The sequence below is a fragment of the Anneissia japonica genome, unplaced genomic scaffold (genome assembly GCF_011630105.1).
Source record: "Anneissia japonica isolate Jap-2015-1 unplaced genomic scaffold, ASM1163010v1 scaffold1165_len1893470_cov193, whole genome shotgun sequence".
Taxonomy (NCBI): Eukaryota; Metazoa; Echinodermata; class Crinoidea; order Comatulida; family Comatulidae; genus Anneissia; species Anneissia japonica.
In genome coordinates, this window is record NW_022709613.1 from 932455 (window position 1) to 954220 (window position 21766).

Sequence of the window (21766 nt, forward strand, 5' to 3'; positions counted from 1 at the left end):
TATTTTTGTATTCTGTTGTTAGTTATTATCGTAAACATGATGCTGTTTAAATCCAAGGGGGAAATCTCTTATATAAGTGCACAACCATATTAATTATAGGACCTAAAAAAAGCGAAGCTTTGTATGTAGAATAATTAATTTATGTTACTCATGAATAGAACTGATTTTCATAATTTTCAATATTAGAATAAAACAAATAATGTAATCTACACAATTTTTACTTAACATATTTTGCAAGAATCTTCAGATCCACTGATTATGTTTAAATAAACATAGAACGAATGTTACACCGAATAAGTATTCTGCAAGGATGAAGTACCTTGGGATTTGTCATACAACACCAGTGTCCTACAGTAGTTTCAGTTTCCTGGTTGACAAAAACATGGTATCTGATGGGACATTCAACATAATTTCACTTCAACTAACTGCAGAAGCTAGCAAATTTACAAGAGTTAACCAAAGAAAGACACATTTGGAAACAAACTGAACAGGTTTCCAAACATCAATAACTACTGTCAGTGTATCTATGCTGCCTATAATACCAAAAAATAATTAGTAATTCAAAAAGGGGCAAGCAATGCCAATTTTTAAAATGTTTGTAGATGAGCTAGTTGTGAAAAGAAGAGGATTCTGCAGTAGGTTGGTTGAGTATATGTCTTGGGTAAACCCATGCTGGGAGGGAGGCGTGTCAGTTGAAACAAAAAGTAGTCGTCCCGTTGAACATGGAAGAAAGGAATGGACAGCAATTATTATGTGCTTTTGGGGACCCCTTGTGAATAGGACAGATATTGGCTTGCTTCCAGACATCAATAAACTTGCTATCACAAATAGACCAGTCAACATTTTTTTAGGGAGACAGAAATGGTTGCCTAGGCTTTAATAGTTCAATCACAACCAATGGTCTTGATGTAATTTTGAAAGACGACCTGCCGCTGCATCAGTACAGTCCTGACATAAACTTCTTATGCTAAGAAGACAGTATCCGGGTACTCAAGAACATCAAATGTGACAGTGAGTTTGGACTGCCGTGGATATAAAAAGTGTTGAAAGTATTGTCTGTTCTAGAGAAGCATAGGGCTGATGCTATAGTCATTGGATAATGCATTAACCATATATCATACAGTATGTTATAGATCACAATTTTTTTTAAACTAGTCTCCATTACAGGTCTTCACTTTTGTGTAAAAGAAACTACTGTAGTGCAGTATATTCAATTACTACAGTAGTGTGTAATTTTCCACTTGCAATCCACACTTTAGTGACACGTTATCAGCTTTGAAGGCTGAATCGGTGTCTTTTAACAATTGACATCTAAAGAAGCCATTGGCAATTCAGATACGCTTATGTTTTAAACATAAATACAAAACTTAAAGTGCTATTTTGGTTTATCATCAAAGTGATTGGGGATTTAAAATGTGGTCAAGTGTTGGCTATCATTATATTTTAGTAGAATAAAATGTAAATGTGCCAAATGTGGATGTCTCCAAAGGTGAATGAACTGCAGCTTAGAGAGACAAAGAAAGAGGAATAGGTTGTAGGAGAGGGAGATTGATGTTGGGAGGGGAATGATGAGGGAGGGAAAGGAATTGGGGAGGGGAGAAAAAATGTGGAAAAGGGGAACAAATACAAGTCATAAGTAATGAGAAATGGAATGAGAAAAGGATAGTATGTGGTGGATAGGGGATGAGATATGAGAAGGAGAGGAAAGAGATGGTAAAGAAGAAATGTAGCACAGGAGGAATGTGTAAAATGGAAGGATATTGTTCAGTATGTGTAGAGGAAAATGAGATAAGGAATATTAGTTAGGTTACAATATTTGTGTTTTAGAGGTACTATACAGTATTTTTATGCACACACACACCCCATATTTATTGATTGTGAATTGCGCAACTAAAATTTCTCAATGTAAAACAATAAATTTTCAAATGCAATTATACTGTTGGTAACAAAGCAGTACCCCACCCTAATAGCACATTAATGTCTGATAGTGTGGTATCGTTGTTGAGATGCTCGGCATCCAGTTACGAAGTCCTAGGCTAATACTAGTGAAAATGCTGAGCATTATAAACCAAACTGAACTGTATTCTCATGAAAATTATTTGTTCATCCCTCAATTAAGATTATCTGCATTCTGCACCATTGTGTATCAAACAGCCTGGCACACATATCCACTCATATCCAGTTGTAATTAAATTGAACTTTGGTATTCAGACATTAATAATAAAATGCATCCCATACTTAGATTAAGCACCATATGTTCAAACACAGCCTACATTCAAACCTTATTGTAAGAATCAATGCACGCTTTTCAATAGCTGCACTGTACAAACAACCTACTACACCATTCCACGCATGTAGGACCCTGTAGTCACTCACACCCATCCCAGGACTTTCATTTTGTTTATTTCATAATTGAGCATGTTTGTGTCAGTGAGCTAGGATTAGGTAATTAACATACACATTTTAATAGCAGCGTGTATTGTGTCTTCTATCTACCGCCTATTGTTAACAGACAGAATCAAGTCCTTTGCCAATCAATACGTCAATATAGTTTTAACACCCTTTTTCATCCAATGAACTACAGTAATAATATATGGATTTATAATCTTGTACACGTGAAGTACATTAACAGGGACCTTCTGAACAGTTTTTTTTACATATGGGGAGCTGTTTATAAATACAGCATTGTATATGTTCATTGTTATGATTTATTGGTATGTTCCCAATATGAAACAGATTAACTATTTCAGACAAGAAATTTTGTACATTCTGTGTAAGAAGATAATCCTGAACTATGGCTGATGAGATAGTGTTGGTGATGTTAATGATGATTATTGTAGTGATGATATAGAATACATATGATGATGATGATAATGATGATGATGATGATGATGATGATGACGCGACGACGCCGACGACGACGGTTCCATTCTGTAAGTGGCGGGCCACCTGAAAAATATGATACCGAATGACAGTGCCAGTGAAGGTGATAGTGACGATGACGATAGTGGTGGCAACAATCACAATAGTGGTAGAGATAGAGGAGATGGGTGGTGGGTGATGACAGTATTGGTGTTGTTTAATGATGATGGTGGTGAGTATTATGTTAATACAATCATTAATGACCTTTCAATTAGTATGCTATCACAAGAATACAATAATCAAAGAATTACAGAAGTGAATTAAATAACTGAGTAATTTATGTATAGAGTACAATACGTTGAAGTTTAATTCATTAAAAAATTGTGTTTTTAATACAAAATTCGTCGGTTAAGTATTATACTATTATTGAGAGCTTCAATCTATTGTAATGATGGTTTATAAATTAACTTACACCTATTTCCACAAAATACAATTTATTATTATAATATAATTTGTATTTATAATGAATTGTTATTTCATTTCATTTATATTTCTGTGTTTTATAGGAGCAGCATTGGTGAAGTGTGGTACTACGCAGAAAAAGCTAGGACAACTAGAGAAAGACTTAGTAAATACATCTATCACAAATTACATGGCACCACTCAGAAACTTTTTAGACACAGATATGAAGACAATCAATGTATGTCATATTTTCAATTCTTTCGTTTATTTGTTTTAAATGTGTTACCAAATCTAATCCTAGAATATTTTCTATTTTGCTAGTGTTCTTTTTTATTTCATTTAAAAACCAGTATAAATCTACCAGCTTTAATATCTGTCCACATCATTAAGTTTTATGTGACAAAAATCTCTGATTTTATATGAGCATAATGATGTCATATTATATCCATATATGGCACTGATGTCACATTACACCCATATATGGGCAAATCTCAGGTCATTGTAACATAAAAATTGATAGTGTGCTGTAGACAGAGGTTTATTGATTAAAGAATATATCCATATGATTTCTACTAGTTTTCACAACCATGATGATCTTTCTGTGTAGATATTGTGAGGTATGGATTACAACATTACTTACATCTATAGTATGGTAAAACCAAGTTCAGTTTTAGTGCTGAATATTAATTAAAAATTGTATTTCTTTTTTTCTATCCAGACACAGCCAGTCATCGCCACTTTACAGGCTTGTTGAACAGACTTTGCTACACTTATGTAATGTGTACATATAAACCTTCAACAATCAACAAACAGAGCTGTATTAGTACTGTATTCTAATGATAAATTTGCTTTCAGTGGCTACTCTGTGTTTGCTGTTTTGTAGATGATACAGCCAATATTTCAACTTCTTTTTTATTCTAGCCACTGATGATGCATTCATTTTTCACCTTACAGCAAGAAAATGAATTAGCAATAAAGATTAATCATTAATGAGGTTGCATCCCATTATTATCCTATAATTAATTCAAAGTAGACATTTCTCTGCTAAACAAGAAGCAAGTTTGAATTCAAATTACTTGATCTAATTGAAATGTGACGTCCTAGCCTTATGAGTCTGCCTGCAGCTACCTCTGGGAGCTATTGCACGATTTGAAATTGAAGTTCAATAGAACATAGGACTCACTGTTAAAATGCACTCAGTTATCTCCCCTGACTCACCACTAGATAGTTATCGCATGCTATTAATAGATTATTATTGTTCTGCGTTCAGTTACATTTAATTATCATCCATCTAAAGAGTGTCAAATTGTAAGCATAAAATATGACATCCTGCGGATATGCGTCAAAGAGCAGAGACTGTCGTTATTGTATTTGTGCATTCCAAAAATGTTAGCCTAATTAATATGTTATTTATCTTTAATGATGTTATTGTCTGTAAAAATTGCAAAACTAAATTACTGTTTTAAAAGGGTCTTAAGTTTTTAGCTTCCATTTTAAAACAATTCAGATTTTGCAGCACAGATACAGCTATTTTTTAATTTAAAATCTTTAAAATTCCTGGCAAGGCAGCCGATGCAATGGTCTATAGTATGTAAAAATATGAACCGTATTAATGCATCTGTTAATTGCCAATGAATATTTTCTCAATCTACAGTAATCTGTAGTAAACATTTCTCTGGAGTGCCAATCAAACTTAACAACTGACCAATCAGAACAGAGTAAACAATATCCTAGGGGCGGGGCTTTGTGTAACAGTCACTTGAAAGCTACCACCAGTAAAACTTCCAACATTTAGAAAGCAAAGCAATTAAAATATTGAATTCTATTATTACATTGAACATGTTGAATATATTCCATTTAAAAAAATCATAAAATCATATGAATTTTTTATCATTTGAATCCTTTAAAAATGTTATTACCATAAGTTTTAATCATTTTTTTCAAGATGTATACTTTTGTTTCATGTTTCAGAAAGAAAAGAAAATTCTAGAATCAAAAAGACTTGACTTGGATGCTTGTAAGAGCAAAGTTCGTAAAGCAAAATCTACTGAAAATCAAAAAGCGGTAGGTCAATTGAACTTTCTAAAAAATAAAATAATTTATCATGTACCAGTATTGATTATCAATTTTGATTAATTTATTGGATGGATAAATAGATAGATTATTTTTCAGTATTAATCTCATCATTTTCATAAATGTACATATTGATTGATAGATTCATCAATCAATCATTTACTAATATTAAGATTTATCGATTGATGAATACATTATTTGATCATATATCATTATTTAGTTCTATCATGTTTCATTAATTAATTTATTTGAATTGACTGACTTCTTATGAATTATAGAATTTATGTTGAATTTATGTTAACCTCCATAGCATGTTGTGTGCACTGTTACTCAATGGGGATTGGGTACATTCATGGGGTAATATCGTCGCTTAATACCAATAGTATGTAATTTGCAGTTGAGCCAACTGTGTTTGTCTGATTCCTAGACCACCATGAGCTATTATAGTCTGCATTATAGTCTGGTTACAGAAAAATGTGGTCAAAAGTTGCTATTTAATTTTCAAGTGCATTTGGAATGTATGCTACCATACAATAATTAATAAACAATACTGTACATATTACAATGAATATCACAGTAAATAATAAATATCTATGGAATGATCAAATTACGTCTGCACTTAAAGGTCATAGTGCATAAACAGCATTGACCTTCACTCTTGGACATGTTATTGTTTGGATGTTAATCAAGTCCTGTGTAAAGTAACAGTGTTTGTTAATTAAATTTACATATTTCATTGTCTTGATCTCCCTGATGTAAATCACTTATTGTTTGGAACATACTAATATAACATTGAAATTTTGATAATGTATTTCCTGTTAAAACTTTGCAATGAAAAGAATTTTTTTTTTTTTAATGATAGTTTTATTTTTCTTCGTTAATTTTTGCTTCAGTAATGAGTTGATATCAGAGTTTATATAGATTAATGAATTATATTCCATCACATTGGGGCTTGTTCAGTTTGTATGAGAAGCCTCTAACTCAACTCTTTTTAACATGCATTCCCAACTTTTTGAGGTTATTTCACCATTTGATTTTAAGTCTGTTATCGCACAACATAGGGTTACAAGGTGTGGGTAATTACAAAAGGAAGAAATACCACAAAGGAATTATGAGAAAACTCTTGAATTTGCTCTATTTCAAAGTTAATTTTCATACATTGTTACGCCTGTATGCTATACAGTAGTCTTAAGTTAACAACACAGGCAGTTATATGTTTGATCATTATAGTAATAATATTTTTTCAGTGGTCTTTAAGATAATATTTTTGTATTAAATTTCTATTATCATCATCACAGCCACACCATCGAGGTCATCCTCATTCATCATTATATCATCATCATTTTTTCTGTCATATTCATATTCATTCATCAACACCACCACCATAATCACTACTATAATTAAGTGGTGTGAAGACATGAATTGGTGGTTGAGGTGCTCACCCTCCAATTTCAAAATCTTTGGTTCAAATCCTGTAAGATTCCAAGGTTTTTCTTCACAACTAGATATAAACTCTACATTCAGTCTTAGCGTCAAATTGGTCTATTCTGCTGTAATTAAAGTGTATTTGCGGTATAATAAAAATTGAATTGATTAATTTGAATCATTGTTATTATTGCTTGTGATTTATGTATTGTTAATTAGTAAGAGTATTAATTAACTGACATGCATTCTGTCTGCTCCATATAGCCCAACAATGAGGATATGGTTTATAATGTAAGTGTAATCAGAATTTCATCATTGTAAAGTGTTTTGCTATTTGTACCATATTTTATTTTAAACTTTGATTTTGTTGGTAAATTTTTGGTTTTTATAATTTTCACTAAAATCTGTTTTCTCTCTTTAACATATGATTTATATGTCTTCTATTATCTTGTATGATGAAAATAACATGGGTAGCACAATAACTAAATATAAAGCTTATTTCGTAGTAATATATAATGATAATCGGTAGTGATTTACCACTATTTTAGTCGTTTACCCCTAGATTAGAACACAATTAAGAAGGTACATAATACATTGTCCAGTTCATCTTACCTTAATTTTAGCCAAATCCCAGATGCCCCTACCCTCATATATATCTTGGTTGTGGCTATGCTCTAGTAGGTGTACAACTCTAGAAGGAACCTCAGTACCAGAAGATCCTTGTATTTCTACTGTTATTTCACATTCCCTATTCCCTGATGAGTCTCTTATTGAAGTAGGTCATACATAAATATATACCTTTTTCCTTATTTCTCTTCTTCTTTTTTTTTACTATAAAAAATTGTGAGTTGTACTTTTTTTGTTTCTACAGTATGTGCTCTACTAACTACAATTCAACATATTATTTTATTCCTGATTTCTTAATATTCATACAATTTGCTCATGTACACGTGTACTGTGTCATTACAGTACAGTAGGTCTTATACTTTTACCATAAGGTTCATAATCTTATGTACAATAATTCTCCTTTACTTCTCATTCCATATACCCACTTACTATTCCCCAATGGAGCTTTAACAATTTATCTTTATTGTGAAAGTAGATCTTTCAAATTTTTCAGGATATCCTTGGTGATTGTATTACGGTCTCATCAATTCTCGTTATTCCCTCTTATTTCCTGGATGGATTTTTGGTCATTATTAACTGTTGTTGAATATATATTTTTGAATTGCATATTTTGTTTGTTAAGGTATGTTATTAACTAAATTATTGAAAATTAGCTTTAATAATAATAATAATAATAATATGTTATATTTAATAATAATAATAATAATAATAATAATAATAATAATAATAATAATAATAATAAGAAAATATTATTGGACATACTGTACCTAATAATACTCTCAGTATTAATATATATTAATGCTTGCTTACTCTCAGTATTCTTTTTAATTATTTTTTAGTGCTGTAAATTATTTTATATACAGTACCTGTCAGAGAGTCACATTACCTGTATGTGTAATTCTTATTATTTATTGTCATTTTACTATTATTGCTATTAAGCCTATGTTTTTCCAATTTGTGCATTGTCGGTTTTGTTAATGTTTCATTCATCCAGATATGGTTAAATTGCCTGTTAGTACCAATACTTGCTGTATCAAATTATACAAATTTGTCATTGAAAAAAGTAATACTTAAATAATGATCGAATGATGATAATGATATGGAAAATTATGATAATGATAATAATATTCAACGATAAAAATGATAATTTGATCATAATAGCAATAATGAAAATAATTGATAATGATAATAATTATAAAGCTAAAACAAACAAAAAGCCCAACTGACCCCCAAAAATGTGAAAATCTAGGATTGGCACTGTTTTCTGCAAATAAAAATATATTTGTTACCAAGAAAGAACCCTACAATTAATACTCTTATTATGTTTTCAAAGACTGTTTTCAGAGCTCTAAATTTTAAACAAATTCTAGATCTTTGGATACCATTTCATTAAAAAAAAAAAAAATACTTTGAAAGAGTGATGGTTGGCACTGAATCTTCCAGTCAGTCGCAGACCTTTTGGGTGTATGGAGCCTTTTTAGAAGGGGAAAAATGATAATTGAGATAACTATCACAGAGCATACATTTGGTCTGAATTGCTCAAAAATATTATTGAATAGTCTCTAATACCAGTAGCGGTGCTAGTGTCTGAAATCTGGGGGTGGGGGAAACTGAGGGGGAAAGATAAAATTTTTTGGGGGGAAATATACAGGAGTGGGGCTAGGATTTGCCCGATAGGAGCAAAGTGGGCATGGTTGGGCATCACTAAAAATGTTTCAAAAGTGGTTTAGGGGTTCCAGAGGCTTATTTAATGAATTTTACAGATAGATAGTCTACTAATATGTAGAAAATACATATATTTTTTTTTTCTCCCAGACGAATTGTGGTTTTTTATTTATTTATTTTTTTTGTGGGCAAAAATGTAGGGAGAGCAAAAACATTTTCTGGAGGGGAAAATGCCACCCTTGCCCCTGTAGCACCACCATTCTCTAATGCACTGCAGTGTCAAACACTTGCTGCTCTCAGTTCCCCCAACTAAGTAGCTGGACAGGCAACTATACCTCCTCCCTCCCCCTTATGTAGGATTTCACTGATAAACAAACAGAATTTCCCTGATAGTAATTCTAATTTCCAAACGCCACTTAGTTTGGGTAAAACAATTGCTACAAGCTGTCGGGTATAATTCTAATTTTAATATATTGATATGATTGTAGTATAACATATCTACTCATATAGTAACGGTAAATATAAGCTTACTCTTTGCATAATACTTAAATTCATTTTTCTTCAAATATGTTCCTGAATGTGATTGTTTTTGCAGTGAGTATAAGCAATGCAAATATTTCTTGGGGGAAAGATTAAGATATAAAATTATCAGCTGTTTGTTGTTATTACAAAATGCTATGGCAACCAGATAATACTATGTTGAGAATGAATGAATCGATGGTGATAATGGTATAATAAATGGTAAAGTTGACAGAACTGGAATTGCAATTTTGAATAAAAGGGATGGTTCATTCTAAATATATAATTCATCGTCATCATCACCACCACCAATGACATCACTGTCGCGGCTGCTATCATCACCAAAACCATAACGATTATAACCATCTTGATACATCTATCATCATCATCATCATAATCATCACCATCATCATCATCATCACCACCATTGACATCGCTGTCGTTGCTGCTATCATCACCAACACCATCATAATTATATAACCATCTTCATACATTTATCATCATCGTCATCATCATCATTATCATTATAGTCATCGTCATCATCATCATCATCTTATCATCATCATTATCATCAGCATTGACATCCCTGTAGCTGCTGCTCTCATCACCAAAACCATCATGATTATAACCATATAACCATCCGGATACATCATCATCATCGTCATCGTCATCATCATCATCATCATCATCATCATCATTAAACGTCAACACTAACCACTAGCTTCTTGAAATATAATTAAACCATATACAATATAAGATTTTAGACTTTTGCTTCGGCCTGGGGCAGTCTGTGTATTGATCCTTGGGATGACTTTAGCATAAATTAAGTACGATCTTCCGTTGTCTTGATGTTCATATATTGATCCAGTTCAAGCGTCTTAATGTTAATTCCACCTCCTTGACAAAACCTCGTAATTCTTTATTACCTCAATCAACCTCTGATAGTTTGTGTTCTCTGTAAAGATGTCAGTATAATGTAGTCTGTGATGTTTTGTAATTGAGATCGACATTACATTAAACGCTGTATGTTTTGTTTATAGCTCGATGTCATTTACTCCAGTTTGTATTTAATATAGTGTCTTTATATATATATATACTATTATACTCATTTTATCCAGTAGTGTAGTCATGCTCAAACTGCTCTTGGCCAACAACTAGGACTTGAATTGAAGATTTTAAATCTTGTTTCTTCTTTGTGTGTTTTTGGAAAAAATTAGGATGAAGTTTTTTTCTCCTATTTTTTTTTTTTTTTCTTTCTTTATATAGGTGAACCAAACACTCTGTGATATGTAACTGGCTCTGGCAAAACTCTACATCTGTCAGCATATTTGTGCTCGCAATCCAGAAAGTTGGAGAATGACCCTTTTAACCTATTTCAGGATGCTAAGGAACAATTCTGACAAATATCATTTCCCATTAAATAACTTTTTTTTAAAAGAATAATACACGTGGAATTAAAAAATACCACAGATTCAATTTGGAACATAAGGTTTTGCCAGACCCAGTCACTTAAACATAGATCTAAAGATTGTTTACAAGGATGTTGAGATTTTTGCAGAGCAAAGTAGTAAAAAGGAGGTGACCGTGACCCTAAAAAGGGTGAGGGAGGGGGACAAGATACTGATTGTGTTTTTTTTTGTTATATGCTGATGAAAAATGTTCTGCTCATTGGATTTGGAGTTTTTAAGTTTGTGGTTAAAGCTTGGTTTCCATATAATCGCTACACACTATTGCAGACAGCTTTCGGTGATGCTGGTTGGTCAATCGAATTGGGGAGCCTTCCCGATTGCGTTGGGGACTGCTATGCAGTAACAACAACTGCACTGAGAACACAGCGACAGTGTAGCGATTTTAAGGAAACCAGGCTTTAGGTGCTTATCTTCCAATTTAAGGATCTTGGGTTCAAAACCTATGTGAACCCAGATTTTTTTTTCTCCCAACTGAAACAAATATATTGCTTATTGTAAAAGTTTCATATTATGCGACTTTTTATAGAGTATATTTATTCCATCTGTAACTAGAAAGCCTGTACAGTACATGCAAATTGGATGTGATGAAAAACAATTAAAAAAAAAGAATTTATTGTTATTAACTAATCAGTATCATTAATAAAATTACAATCTTCAATCTGATATGTATCAATGAGAGAACCGTCAACCAAATTTTAACTTAAATTCGATTTAAAAAATTCATATACAAACAATTTTTAGTAGCGTACTAATAATGTAATTTTATATTGTACGGTACCTTACTTACTGTGTGGAAGGTAATTGCCATACTCTAGATTACTTAACAGAGGCACATCATTACCTCTATAACTAGACTACTGGTCAAGATAAATACCCTGTTCTGCTTGACTGCTTACTAATTGTCAAATATTTATTACTCACAAATCTATTCTAGCTCGAAGTCATTACATTTTTTGACCACTGACATATCATCAGCATCTAATTACATTTAACCACATTTGCACAATCCTTAGCATGTTTACCTCACATTAAGCCCCTTTTCACCAGTGGTTGCTGTATCTCCGCTTCTAATATTATTTTTTATATTTTACACATTCAAGCATGTTTATTTTATGAATGATATTATTATTTATGTTTTATTATAATGTTTAGTAATGATTTGAATATTTTAGATACGTTGGATTCATGTCTAATCCTTGATATACAACTGTTCAGTTTTTTTCATTGTTTAGTAATGAATTTGTAGACAAAATATTCAGGTAATTAAAATACATTAAAAAATATAACATATATATTATGAAATTAAATACATAATATGGATTTAATATATAATTACTCAATATATTACAGAAAACTGATAACAAATTAAAGAGAAAACTTCAAATTTGTCCCCATTTATGCTTTGTAAACTAATTTTTTGGGAGTAGAGCAATGTTTTTATTGTGAGACAAAACTGGTTTTGACAATATTTGATTGACTTTCATTCAAACACTTTATTTGTTTGAATTTTCTTTTGTTTTTTATATTAGGCTGAGGCCGACCTCCGATTGGCACAAAATGAATTTGATCGTCAGTATGAGATCACAAAACTGCTATTGGAAGGAGTCGGTAGTGCACATGTAAGTTGATATCATTCTATTGCTCCTGTTTGAAATGAGTTTTATCATCTTTTGGAAGTCGTAGGGATTTATTAAGGCAGGCTCTGGAGGGAAAAAATTGATGTGTTGTGCAAGTGGTGGTTCTAAAACACAAAAAGGGTGTTTGATGATAAACATGGGAGCAGTTATGAGATACAGATCTTTGTATATTTAAAAACTGAGGGGAAAGGTGGAAAATGGGGTGGAGCCTGACTTTTAAAGTAATTGAGAAAACAAGAGGGTACAGCTGCCATTTTGAAATCTAATTTTCTTCTATAGGTACTCTGGTATAAGGCTGCTTATTGAAAAAGTGTTAATTTTTATGGGCAAGCCCATAACCTATAGGAACCAGGAAATACGATAAAAAATGGGTCTACAGGCTAGCCTAGGCCTCACAGTCCAGCATATGATAAATAGTCCCTTAATCTTTAGAATTTGCATTCTGAATTCAGAAGTTAGGATTGAGCTGTATAGCATTTTGCATGAAGCTACTCAAAAAATATGCAGGAGGACTAAGGTGGGCATTTACCTGAGGTGGGCATTTACCTGAGGTGGGCGTACTTACAGTTTTAATTTCTAAATTTTAAAGTTTGATAGCTAAAATTGAGGGATGTGCTCACATGCCTCCAGCCTATCTGCTATTGGAGTGGATTGGATTGGATTTATTTGGTGTAAACACCAAGGATAGCCCACGAAAGTCTAGAAGAAGACTTATTTCCAATGGAATCCTTCTGGTGGTGAATGGGCGGGAGACGATCCCCTACTCTTTTCCGAATAGTGTACTGCGTTCTTTAACGTGCACATGGGCATAAATGCATACGGGACCAATGGCTTAAACGTCTCATCCGAAAGACGGTGTGCCATTGTAACTTGTATTTCAGCCCTCCAGCTGATTCACAAGGAGAGGCAGCGATGGGAATTGAACTGGAGACCTAGAGATCTCCACGGTTCAGCGCACACACACAGTTGCTTCCACCAGATTAGCCGACCGAGCTAAGCTGCTCTCTCTAGTGAACAAAGCAACTGTTCTCTACAGTATGTAGTATTAATTAAAACATTAATTAAAACCATTTTAAGATTGGTACACCAGCACCTCAAATAAAAAAACCCAGATCCAATAGATGGCGCTATACAAAGTCTATTACTATATGAAGCATCATATTACTTAACCAAGTTAAAAGTGTGGGTAGGCTAATCTGTGAACAACATGACTATATGTGGCAAAGAAAAGCCAAACCAGTCACTTGTCGCAAATCGTGTTTCAGAGAAAATGGCCAAAATATGCTGGAATGTCAAATTTTTTAAAAATATATTTTATTGCACTAAACTAACCTTTATATATCTATACATCATGCTATGCTGTTATTTTCCCCATTTTTAATGTTAAAACAACACTTTTTAAGGATTTAATAATAGTTTCTGCATGAGAAATGCCCAAATTCATAAACTTTAAAGGCTGATTTCTCAGATATTGTTCTTCAAACAGCTGCATATTTCAATGCTTGTAACTTCATAAGGAAATGTCCGATTTGAATGATTTTTTTTACCATTTTATAGCTCCTATTTTACACTTTAACCCTGTATTAATAACTCAAAATCGATTTTTGTGACGAGTGACTGGTTTGGCTTGTCTTTGCCACATATGCCATGTTTGCTTGTCTATTATTAATTTTTTTTAAAGATTATTATAATAATTTAGGCTATCATTATTATTAGTATTTTTTTTATATTATTGCTACCATGTTTTTTATATTATTATTATAGTTATTTATTAGTGGTGTAATAGTCTATTAATATTAGTAGTACTGTTGTTACTGTTACTCTTTATCATGTTTGACTTACCTCTTTTTACATATTAGTCCAATCATCTGAGGTGTTTACAAGATTTCATCGAAGCTCAGCAAAACTTTTTCAGTCAGTCACAGGCTGCTCTGGCAGACCTACAAAAACAGCTTGGCAAGTATGTACACAACCATCATTCACTGCCTAGATATTTACTATCTACAAATGAGGCTTGCCATTCAAATATCAGCATACTACTATTGCGAATTGTTAAACTGAGTAATTAGCGTTTAATAGTGGCAGTATCGTATACTTTAGTACAGAGAAGCTATAATGCTTTTACTCGTAAATTTAGCAATAGTAAGTCGATTCCAGTAAATAACCCATCATTCTAAAGCTTAATATGATGGGAAGAATATTAATATATTAAAAAGTAAATTTTAATTTTTTGGTCGCTGATGCTGGTTTTGGGATACCAAGCCTCAAGTAAAGATTAAAATACTTAAAAACTGATTCATTCAACAGTGGGTCTCACAAATTACTGTACTGTTCATTGCATGTCTGCATTCATTCTTACTAATCAATGTTTGCACTACCTGTCATGTTATAGTACTGAATGCTTAGTGTATTCCCAGATGCTTGTGAAAACAATCTCACCAAGGGATTCCGGTGGAAATCAAACCTACAACCTCCAGATCACTAGCCTGGTGTCTTGACCACTTGACTACCGAGCTTGCGCTATGTGGCTATAGATGAATCCGATCCCCAGGTAGTAGCGGGTGCTGCAATGCTATTCCGATGGCGTGTAGGTTTGATTCCCGAATTTACTTGCAAGAATTTTTTTGCATGCATTTGAGAACATATTGAGCATTCAGTATTTTACATGTCAGGTAGGGCAAAAATTGATTTGTATTATTTCTGCCGGCGGAAAAGCCCCATCGGAAGACATTCATTCTTCTTATGACTTTAAATATCCAAATGCTCTCATCATGTGATTGATTGCTCACAGAGTGTAAACTCCTGAATTTCTATGATCCTAGTACTGTATATAAATTCTGCAGTTGTTGGAAAAAAAAGTTTTTTTTATTGTTAGTATAAATAAATTTTCTTTGATACCATTTACTTTGCTGTTATATCATTTCTAATAATTTAATAATTTATGTTTTAATTAAATAATCAACTAATGATAAATATGATAATTATGATTTTTTATATTATACCAACAGTAATTTACATAAATTTTATTTTCAATATGGTTTTTTGTTTAATTTTCCTTGCCATTTCATTTCTTTTATTTTTTAGTGCATGATTCATCCTTCTTGCTTTATTAATTTGTTCTCGTATTCCAAAATTGACCAAAGAGTAGACACATGAGCATTTTTCTAAAACAATTTTTAATATTTTAAAAATATTAATTGAAATCCACGGGATTTTTAAAATTATCTGCAATGGCAACTGCAGTTCTTGGCTGTGACGCTAATCTAAATTGCACAATTATCGAAATGTTATGGCACACTTTCGAAATTCATGGCAACAACTTTTGAAACCACACGGCACACTTCAAAATGTCATGGCACACTTTCCAAATTCACCGCACACTTTTAAAAACCATGGCACACTTTCAAAATTCATGGCAACAACTTTTGAAAAGTTACATCAAACTTTCAAATTTACGACTTCGGTCGTGTAAAGTACAACTTTCGCTGTGAACCTCATGGCGGAAGTGACAGAAATTCTTAGAACATTTGGCGGCAGGCTGGAACATGGTAGTTGCTAAATACAACCACTTCAGGTTGTGCCATGTCCCGGCTGCTGCCAAAAGTTTTTAAAACTTGTACTTCCTGCTTTCCGAAGTTGTGATTCTGAAATTTTGAAATGACATTTCGAAAGTTTTGCCTTGAATTTTGAAAGTTTGCCATGGTTTTTAAAAGTGTGCGGCGAATTTTAAAGCGTGCTGTGACTTTTTAAAGTGTGTCGTGTAGTTTCAAAAGTTGTTGCCGTAAATTTTGAAAGTGTCCCGGGATATTTTGAAAAGTTGCCATGACACTTATGGCTACCATACACAATATTATAATAATATGTTAGTTATTTTAACTTGTCTGCTTATCAACATATTGTTTTCTGTTTGTTTCCCTTTCTCTCAAATCAGAAATAGATCTTTTATTTTGCAGTATACATTTCATGGTTTCACACATTTTAACATTTGGTATGAGGTTTATATTTGGCTTTATCTTTTTTGGTAACTCTGTAGTTTACCTGGTTCAGGGCCTATTCGTCCACCTCCCCCAAATCTTGATGGTTCTGTACCCTCTGCCAAGCCATACATCACTGGAAATGGGCAAATGCCGGTTGGCAACAGTATGACGAGGAATGCTAAGGTTCTTTATGACTATGATGCGGCAGACTCCAGCGAACTCTCCTTGCTAGCGGATGAGGTAACTGCTAGAACCATACCATGCTTCATTCATGTCTTGTAAATTGCTGCCTTCAGTTTGATGTCATCTGCAGAATAAATGTTATTAACTGTTCTACTCTCAACATATTATAAACATTTTTATTTATTACTTCACATCAAAATTATTTGATTATATTTATATCATCAGAATCATCATCAATGTCAATGTCTTCATCATGATTCTCATCCTCACCTCATCATCATCATCATTATATTATCATCATAACTATCATCTTCTTCATCGTCCTCATTATAGTCGTCATCAACATCGTCATCATTCTCTTTACTATTGTTATCCTCTTGAACATTCTCTTCATCATTCTCATCTTCATCATTCTCATCATTTACATGATAAACATCTTCCTTATCAACCTCATCATTCTCATTCTTATCAGCCTTGCATCTTCATTGTCTACATCATCAGCATAATCACTTTCTGAAATGCTTTCCTGTTTCCTCTATAGTTATTTCTCTCAGGCAATTTGAATTTGTTTATTCTAAATATTTCTTGATGTCATCTATGCAACCAGTTCCTTTCATTTTATTTATTTTGCTATTTATTTATTTGGCCATTAAATACATAGACAGAGAAGATATGCATGCTTTGTTAAACTTCAATACTAACTGGCATACATTTTTTGTGCATGAGGGTAATTTTTTTCTTCTAAAGTTTAGTCTAATTTGCTTGTAAAAATGTATTGTTTATACTACTTGAATCATTACCTGTAATTGTATGATGAAATTGTTTATGTTTTGTGTTGGCTCATTGTTATAATACAACAATTTGTTTGGCTTATGTCAACTTTGCAAAGTGGTATACTGTATATTATGTTGAAAGAGTATTTAATAGTTTGACATTTCAACTCGACTGAGCCATTTTTTACTCAACCTGTTTGAAGCTTCTATCTTTGAAGCTTTGACCGAGGCTTCATCACCTGACATTTTTCGACTGACTGACTGACTTTCTTAATCCAACATTCAGACTTAATTGGGCCTTCTTTGCTTGACTTGACTAAGATTGAGTCTTCTTTGTCTGATTTTCGATTTGGTTTCAACTCAGACATTTTAACTTTGTTTTCTCCCAGACTGAGTGTTCTTTGCTTCAGGTTTTGGAGATGTGTTGTCTTAACATTTTACACTTAATTAATTTTGTTCATGTTTTTCTTTCATTATTCAGCTCATAACTGTTTGGAGTGCTCCAGGCTTGGACTCTGATTGGATGATTGGTCAGCGTGGCTCACAAACTGGAAAAGTACCAGTCACATATTTGGAATTAATGTAGATTAGATGTTTATTTACTAGGGGTTTCTTTGCAAGGTTAAATATTGCTGAATTGCAATTAAAAGATGATGGGTCTTATGCTTGGTTAATTTTTGACCCATGTAGCCAAAGGTCGAAGTTACTCACAAAGTGCTTGTTATGGTTTGTGAAGTATGATCTTTAAAAACTATGAACCTTACATGGTTGGAGAACTTTTAACCATATGAGTTAAAGGTTACAAATAAGTTAAATCGGTGTGTATATTTGGTGAATTTGTTTCTTTAAGGTCAGTCGGATGTCACTGGTTGACCTCAGGGCATTTTCTTAATAAGTGCTTCTTTAGAAAAAAACATCTGAGTAACAAGCAAAAGTTTCCACAGTTTTTGATTAGTATGGCCACTCATATTAATATTTTATATTTAATAGTTTATGTATAATCACATTAATTTATTGCTGTTATTATTGTTATTATTATTGTTATATTATAATCTGTTTATAATTTATCAATTTAAGCAACTTGCAATATTTTCCATTTTAATTTAAATTTTAGTTGCATCCCTTTTCCATCCACCCTAGCAGTAACCCCAAACCCCACCTATCTGCACTATCCAATACAGGATTTTACACCACCTTCTACTGCCCTTACCTAATCCATTACACCAAATGATACTAACCCACCCGTTGTACTCTTATCACATCTTACCAGCCAGCTTTGCCAATGATTGTGAAATACATGCTCATTCTTTATATATTGTTAATAAAATGTAATATTTCAAAGTATAATTGCACATAATATTTAAGAATTTTCATAATTTAATTATTGTTTTAACTGAAAGTAGATTAAAATATATAAAATATTGAATTTGGTAGTATTGAAATTGTTTATAATGTAAAGTTAGTAAGGATAATGAGAACTACCAGTCATTTTTGAAAAAATTGAAAAAGTGGAATATTGTTGATTAAGTTATACCACACCACAAGATGTATAATTTTATGTAACAGTTTGACTATTATTGTGTTAATTTTAACAGTGCAGGGGCTGCCTAGTGGTGGTGTCAAGATTTGCTCTATAGGGGTCCCATGTCCCAGACGAGGGTCCGATGTCCCTGACAGAAGCATATGTGGATGGGGCCTAGGGCTTTCCAAAAAGATTCCAGGGTGCAGTTCTCCCGAAAAATTCAACAATCTGTAACAATTATATAGAATTTTTCCCTCCAACAAATTGTTTCTTTTTTCTCCCTGATCCTAGGCCCCATTAGCGCCATCACTGAGGCTGCTTCTTACAAATAGGAGTTTTAAATAGGTCACAACATAAACACAGGATTACCATCAAACTATGGTAGTTGTTCAAACAGTCCCCACTCCACTGCAAGCAGTTCTTTGTCCCCAATGTACCAGTAATTTCCTTGGTGTGTATGGCCTATACACAACAAATTATAAAAGTGAGACAAGCTATATACCCTCCCCTACGCATTTTCTGTTCCCCTGCCACTCCAATTACGTTTTTGCTTTTTGTATTCATTTCCACCTTTGATAAATTTTTAGACTTTTTTTTTTATAAGCCTGTTTAAAAAAAAAAAAAAAATCTTAAGTTTGTTAAATAATTGAATTAAATTAATGACATTTTAAATAAATTGTTTATTTGGAATTGATATTTCATTACTGTAATTGATCTTCTGCCCAATGGTATTAAACATTAAAGTTAGTTTATATTCGTGACAGTCCAAAATTCATAATGGTAGTTTAATTGTCATGAGCAGGTACACAGGTCCCAAGCCTCCCGGAAGTCGCGGGAGTCTCCCTGGAATCGAAACGGCCTCCTGCACTCCATCAAGCAAGCAAGAATCTCCCGGAAAATAACCCATCTCCCACAAATATTTTCGTGTTTTTACTACATTATTATCAATTGCCTCATGGAAGTCAGTGCCGATGGGTATCCAGGGGTTGCGCCAGGAATTGCCCCGACGGTGTCCGACATCCCCGATAGGGTGAGGGATGGCTGATGTCCCCGACGAAAAAAAGTGAGCGTGATCAGACGTCGCTCAAAAATTCTTGAAAGTGTTCTAGGGGGCACAAAAATATGACAATTTAGGGGTTTCAAAGGCGTATTAACATTTTTTTCTCCAACAAATTGTGGTCTTTATCCCCCGCGCTGGCGCCACCCCTGTAGGTATCACCGTTAAATAAATTTAATATGTTAAGCTCATTTAACCAGATCTCCTGGAAGGGATTGCTTCCAATTTGCGACCCTTGATGGCCAGTGGGCGTTAACTACCGATATTCCAGCATGCAACGTCAACACTTGGAGGGCCCAAACATGTATGACTTGCATCGTAATAGTATCGATGTCACTTTTAAATCCATCTTCACTGCTGTCACATTGAAATACAATTTTCTAAGTATTATGTTGTTAAATAATTTGGACATTGTGAAGGTTTCGTAATTTTGAGAAAACGGAAACGGCTACACAGAGAAAACATCTTTGTTTTCGTTATCGTTTTCTTAACATCACGTATCTTATTGATGTTCTACTGGTGATAGATAGTAAGTAAGTAACAGCCTATTTTAAGGATATATTAGAGTATTATTGATTGTACTGTTTCGTTCCTCTTTTGATCGTTGTGTATGTTGGCCTACAATCAACATGAATGCACTTCCATCGTACTAAGAACTAGTACTGTCTATATGAATAAATGTTTCTTAAAGGGATGTTTTAGTATTATTTATTCCTTATGTTGTCCTCTACCGTCTTTTAGGCCATCTGTCAGTTTTTTGTTAAACGCTTTAAAGCTCTGTCTAGACTACCAGATTTCATCAAAGGTAGAACAAATATTATCAGAATACATCAAACTTCATCAAACAATGTCATGGATTTTGATGCAATTGAATAATCAAATCCGATTGGTAGGTGTGGTATATGTACTGGAGTACAGTACTTGCTTATTCCGGACCAAAAGATGTTAGGTAATTCTTCACGTTAATGCTTACATCAAATCGAAGGATGAAGCAGAAGGGTCTATAGCTGCTGCGTGTTAAGGGAGAGATAGGAAAAGAGAAAAGAAAAGTAAGGCAAAGATGAGAACTTAGACTCACTTGAGAGAAGCTGACTGGGGGAATGTAAGACAGCGAAAGTTAAGAGCGGAAGATAAAAAGGGATTTGAGAGTTATGTGAATGAATTACTGTGTACATTCTATTCGACCATATTTTGGATCTAGCGGCAGCTATTAATTTAGTAGTGAAGATACGATACCATACAGTACCAGCACATAAGACGGAATCAAAATCACATTAAACTTTTTGATACAATTTTAGATAATGTGATGACGCCATCATGATTATATGAACCTCTCATATTTCTTTGTCACAGAAAATGTAATTCTGGACAAAGCTTAACATAATGATTGTGGGGTTCCGTATTTGTGTCTATGCCCCCTCGGGGGCACATACACTATGTTTTCCTTAAAGATGGCTGAAAAGATATCCGGTGGAGGTGCATAATGGGTCATGTGTCTTCTTAAATACCTTATTA

General features: G+C 33.1%; 1 protein-coding gene across 5 annotated transcripts in view; it reads left to right on the plus strand.

Moving 5' to 3' along the window:
- The window catches only part of LOC117106909 (endophilin-B1-like), a 31040-nt gene extending 10095 nt beyond the window's left edge, over window positions 1-20945 (plus strand). For 2 of the 5 annotated variants that reach the window (XM_033248432.1, XM_033248431.1), the window contains exons 4-10: window positions 3429-3562; window positions 5296-5388; window positions 7087-7113; window positions 12632-12721; window positions 14599-14699; window positions 16773-16956; window positions 18154-20945. In XM_033248432.1, the coding sequence (XP_033104323.1) occupies window positions 3429-3562; window positions 5296-5388; window positions 7087-7113; window positions 12632-12721; window positions 14599-14699; window positions 16773-16956; window positions 18154-18258 (734 nt within the window). In that variant the 3' untranslated portion in view covers window positions 18259-20945. The remainder of the gene's footprint in view (window positions 1-3428; window positions 3563-5295; window positions 5389-7086; window positions 7114-12631; window positions 12722-14598; window positions 14700-16772; window positions 16957-18153) is intronic. The other 3 variants (XM_033248434.1, XM_033248433.1, XM_033248436.1) reach the window with 2 other exon arrangements.
- The last annotated feature ends 821 nt before the right edge of the window (window positions 20946-21766 follow it).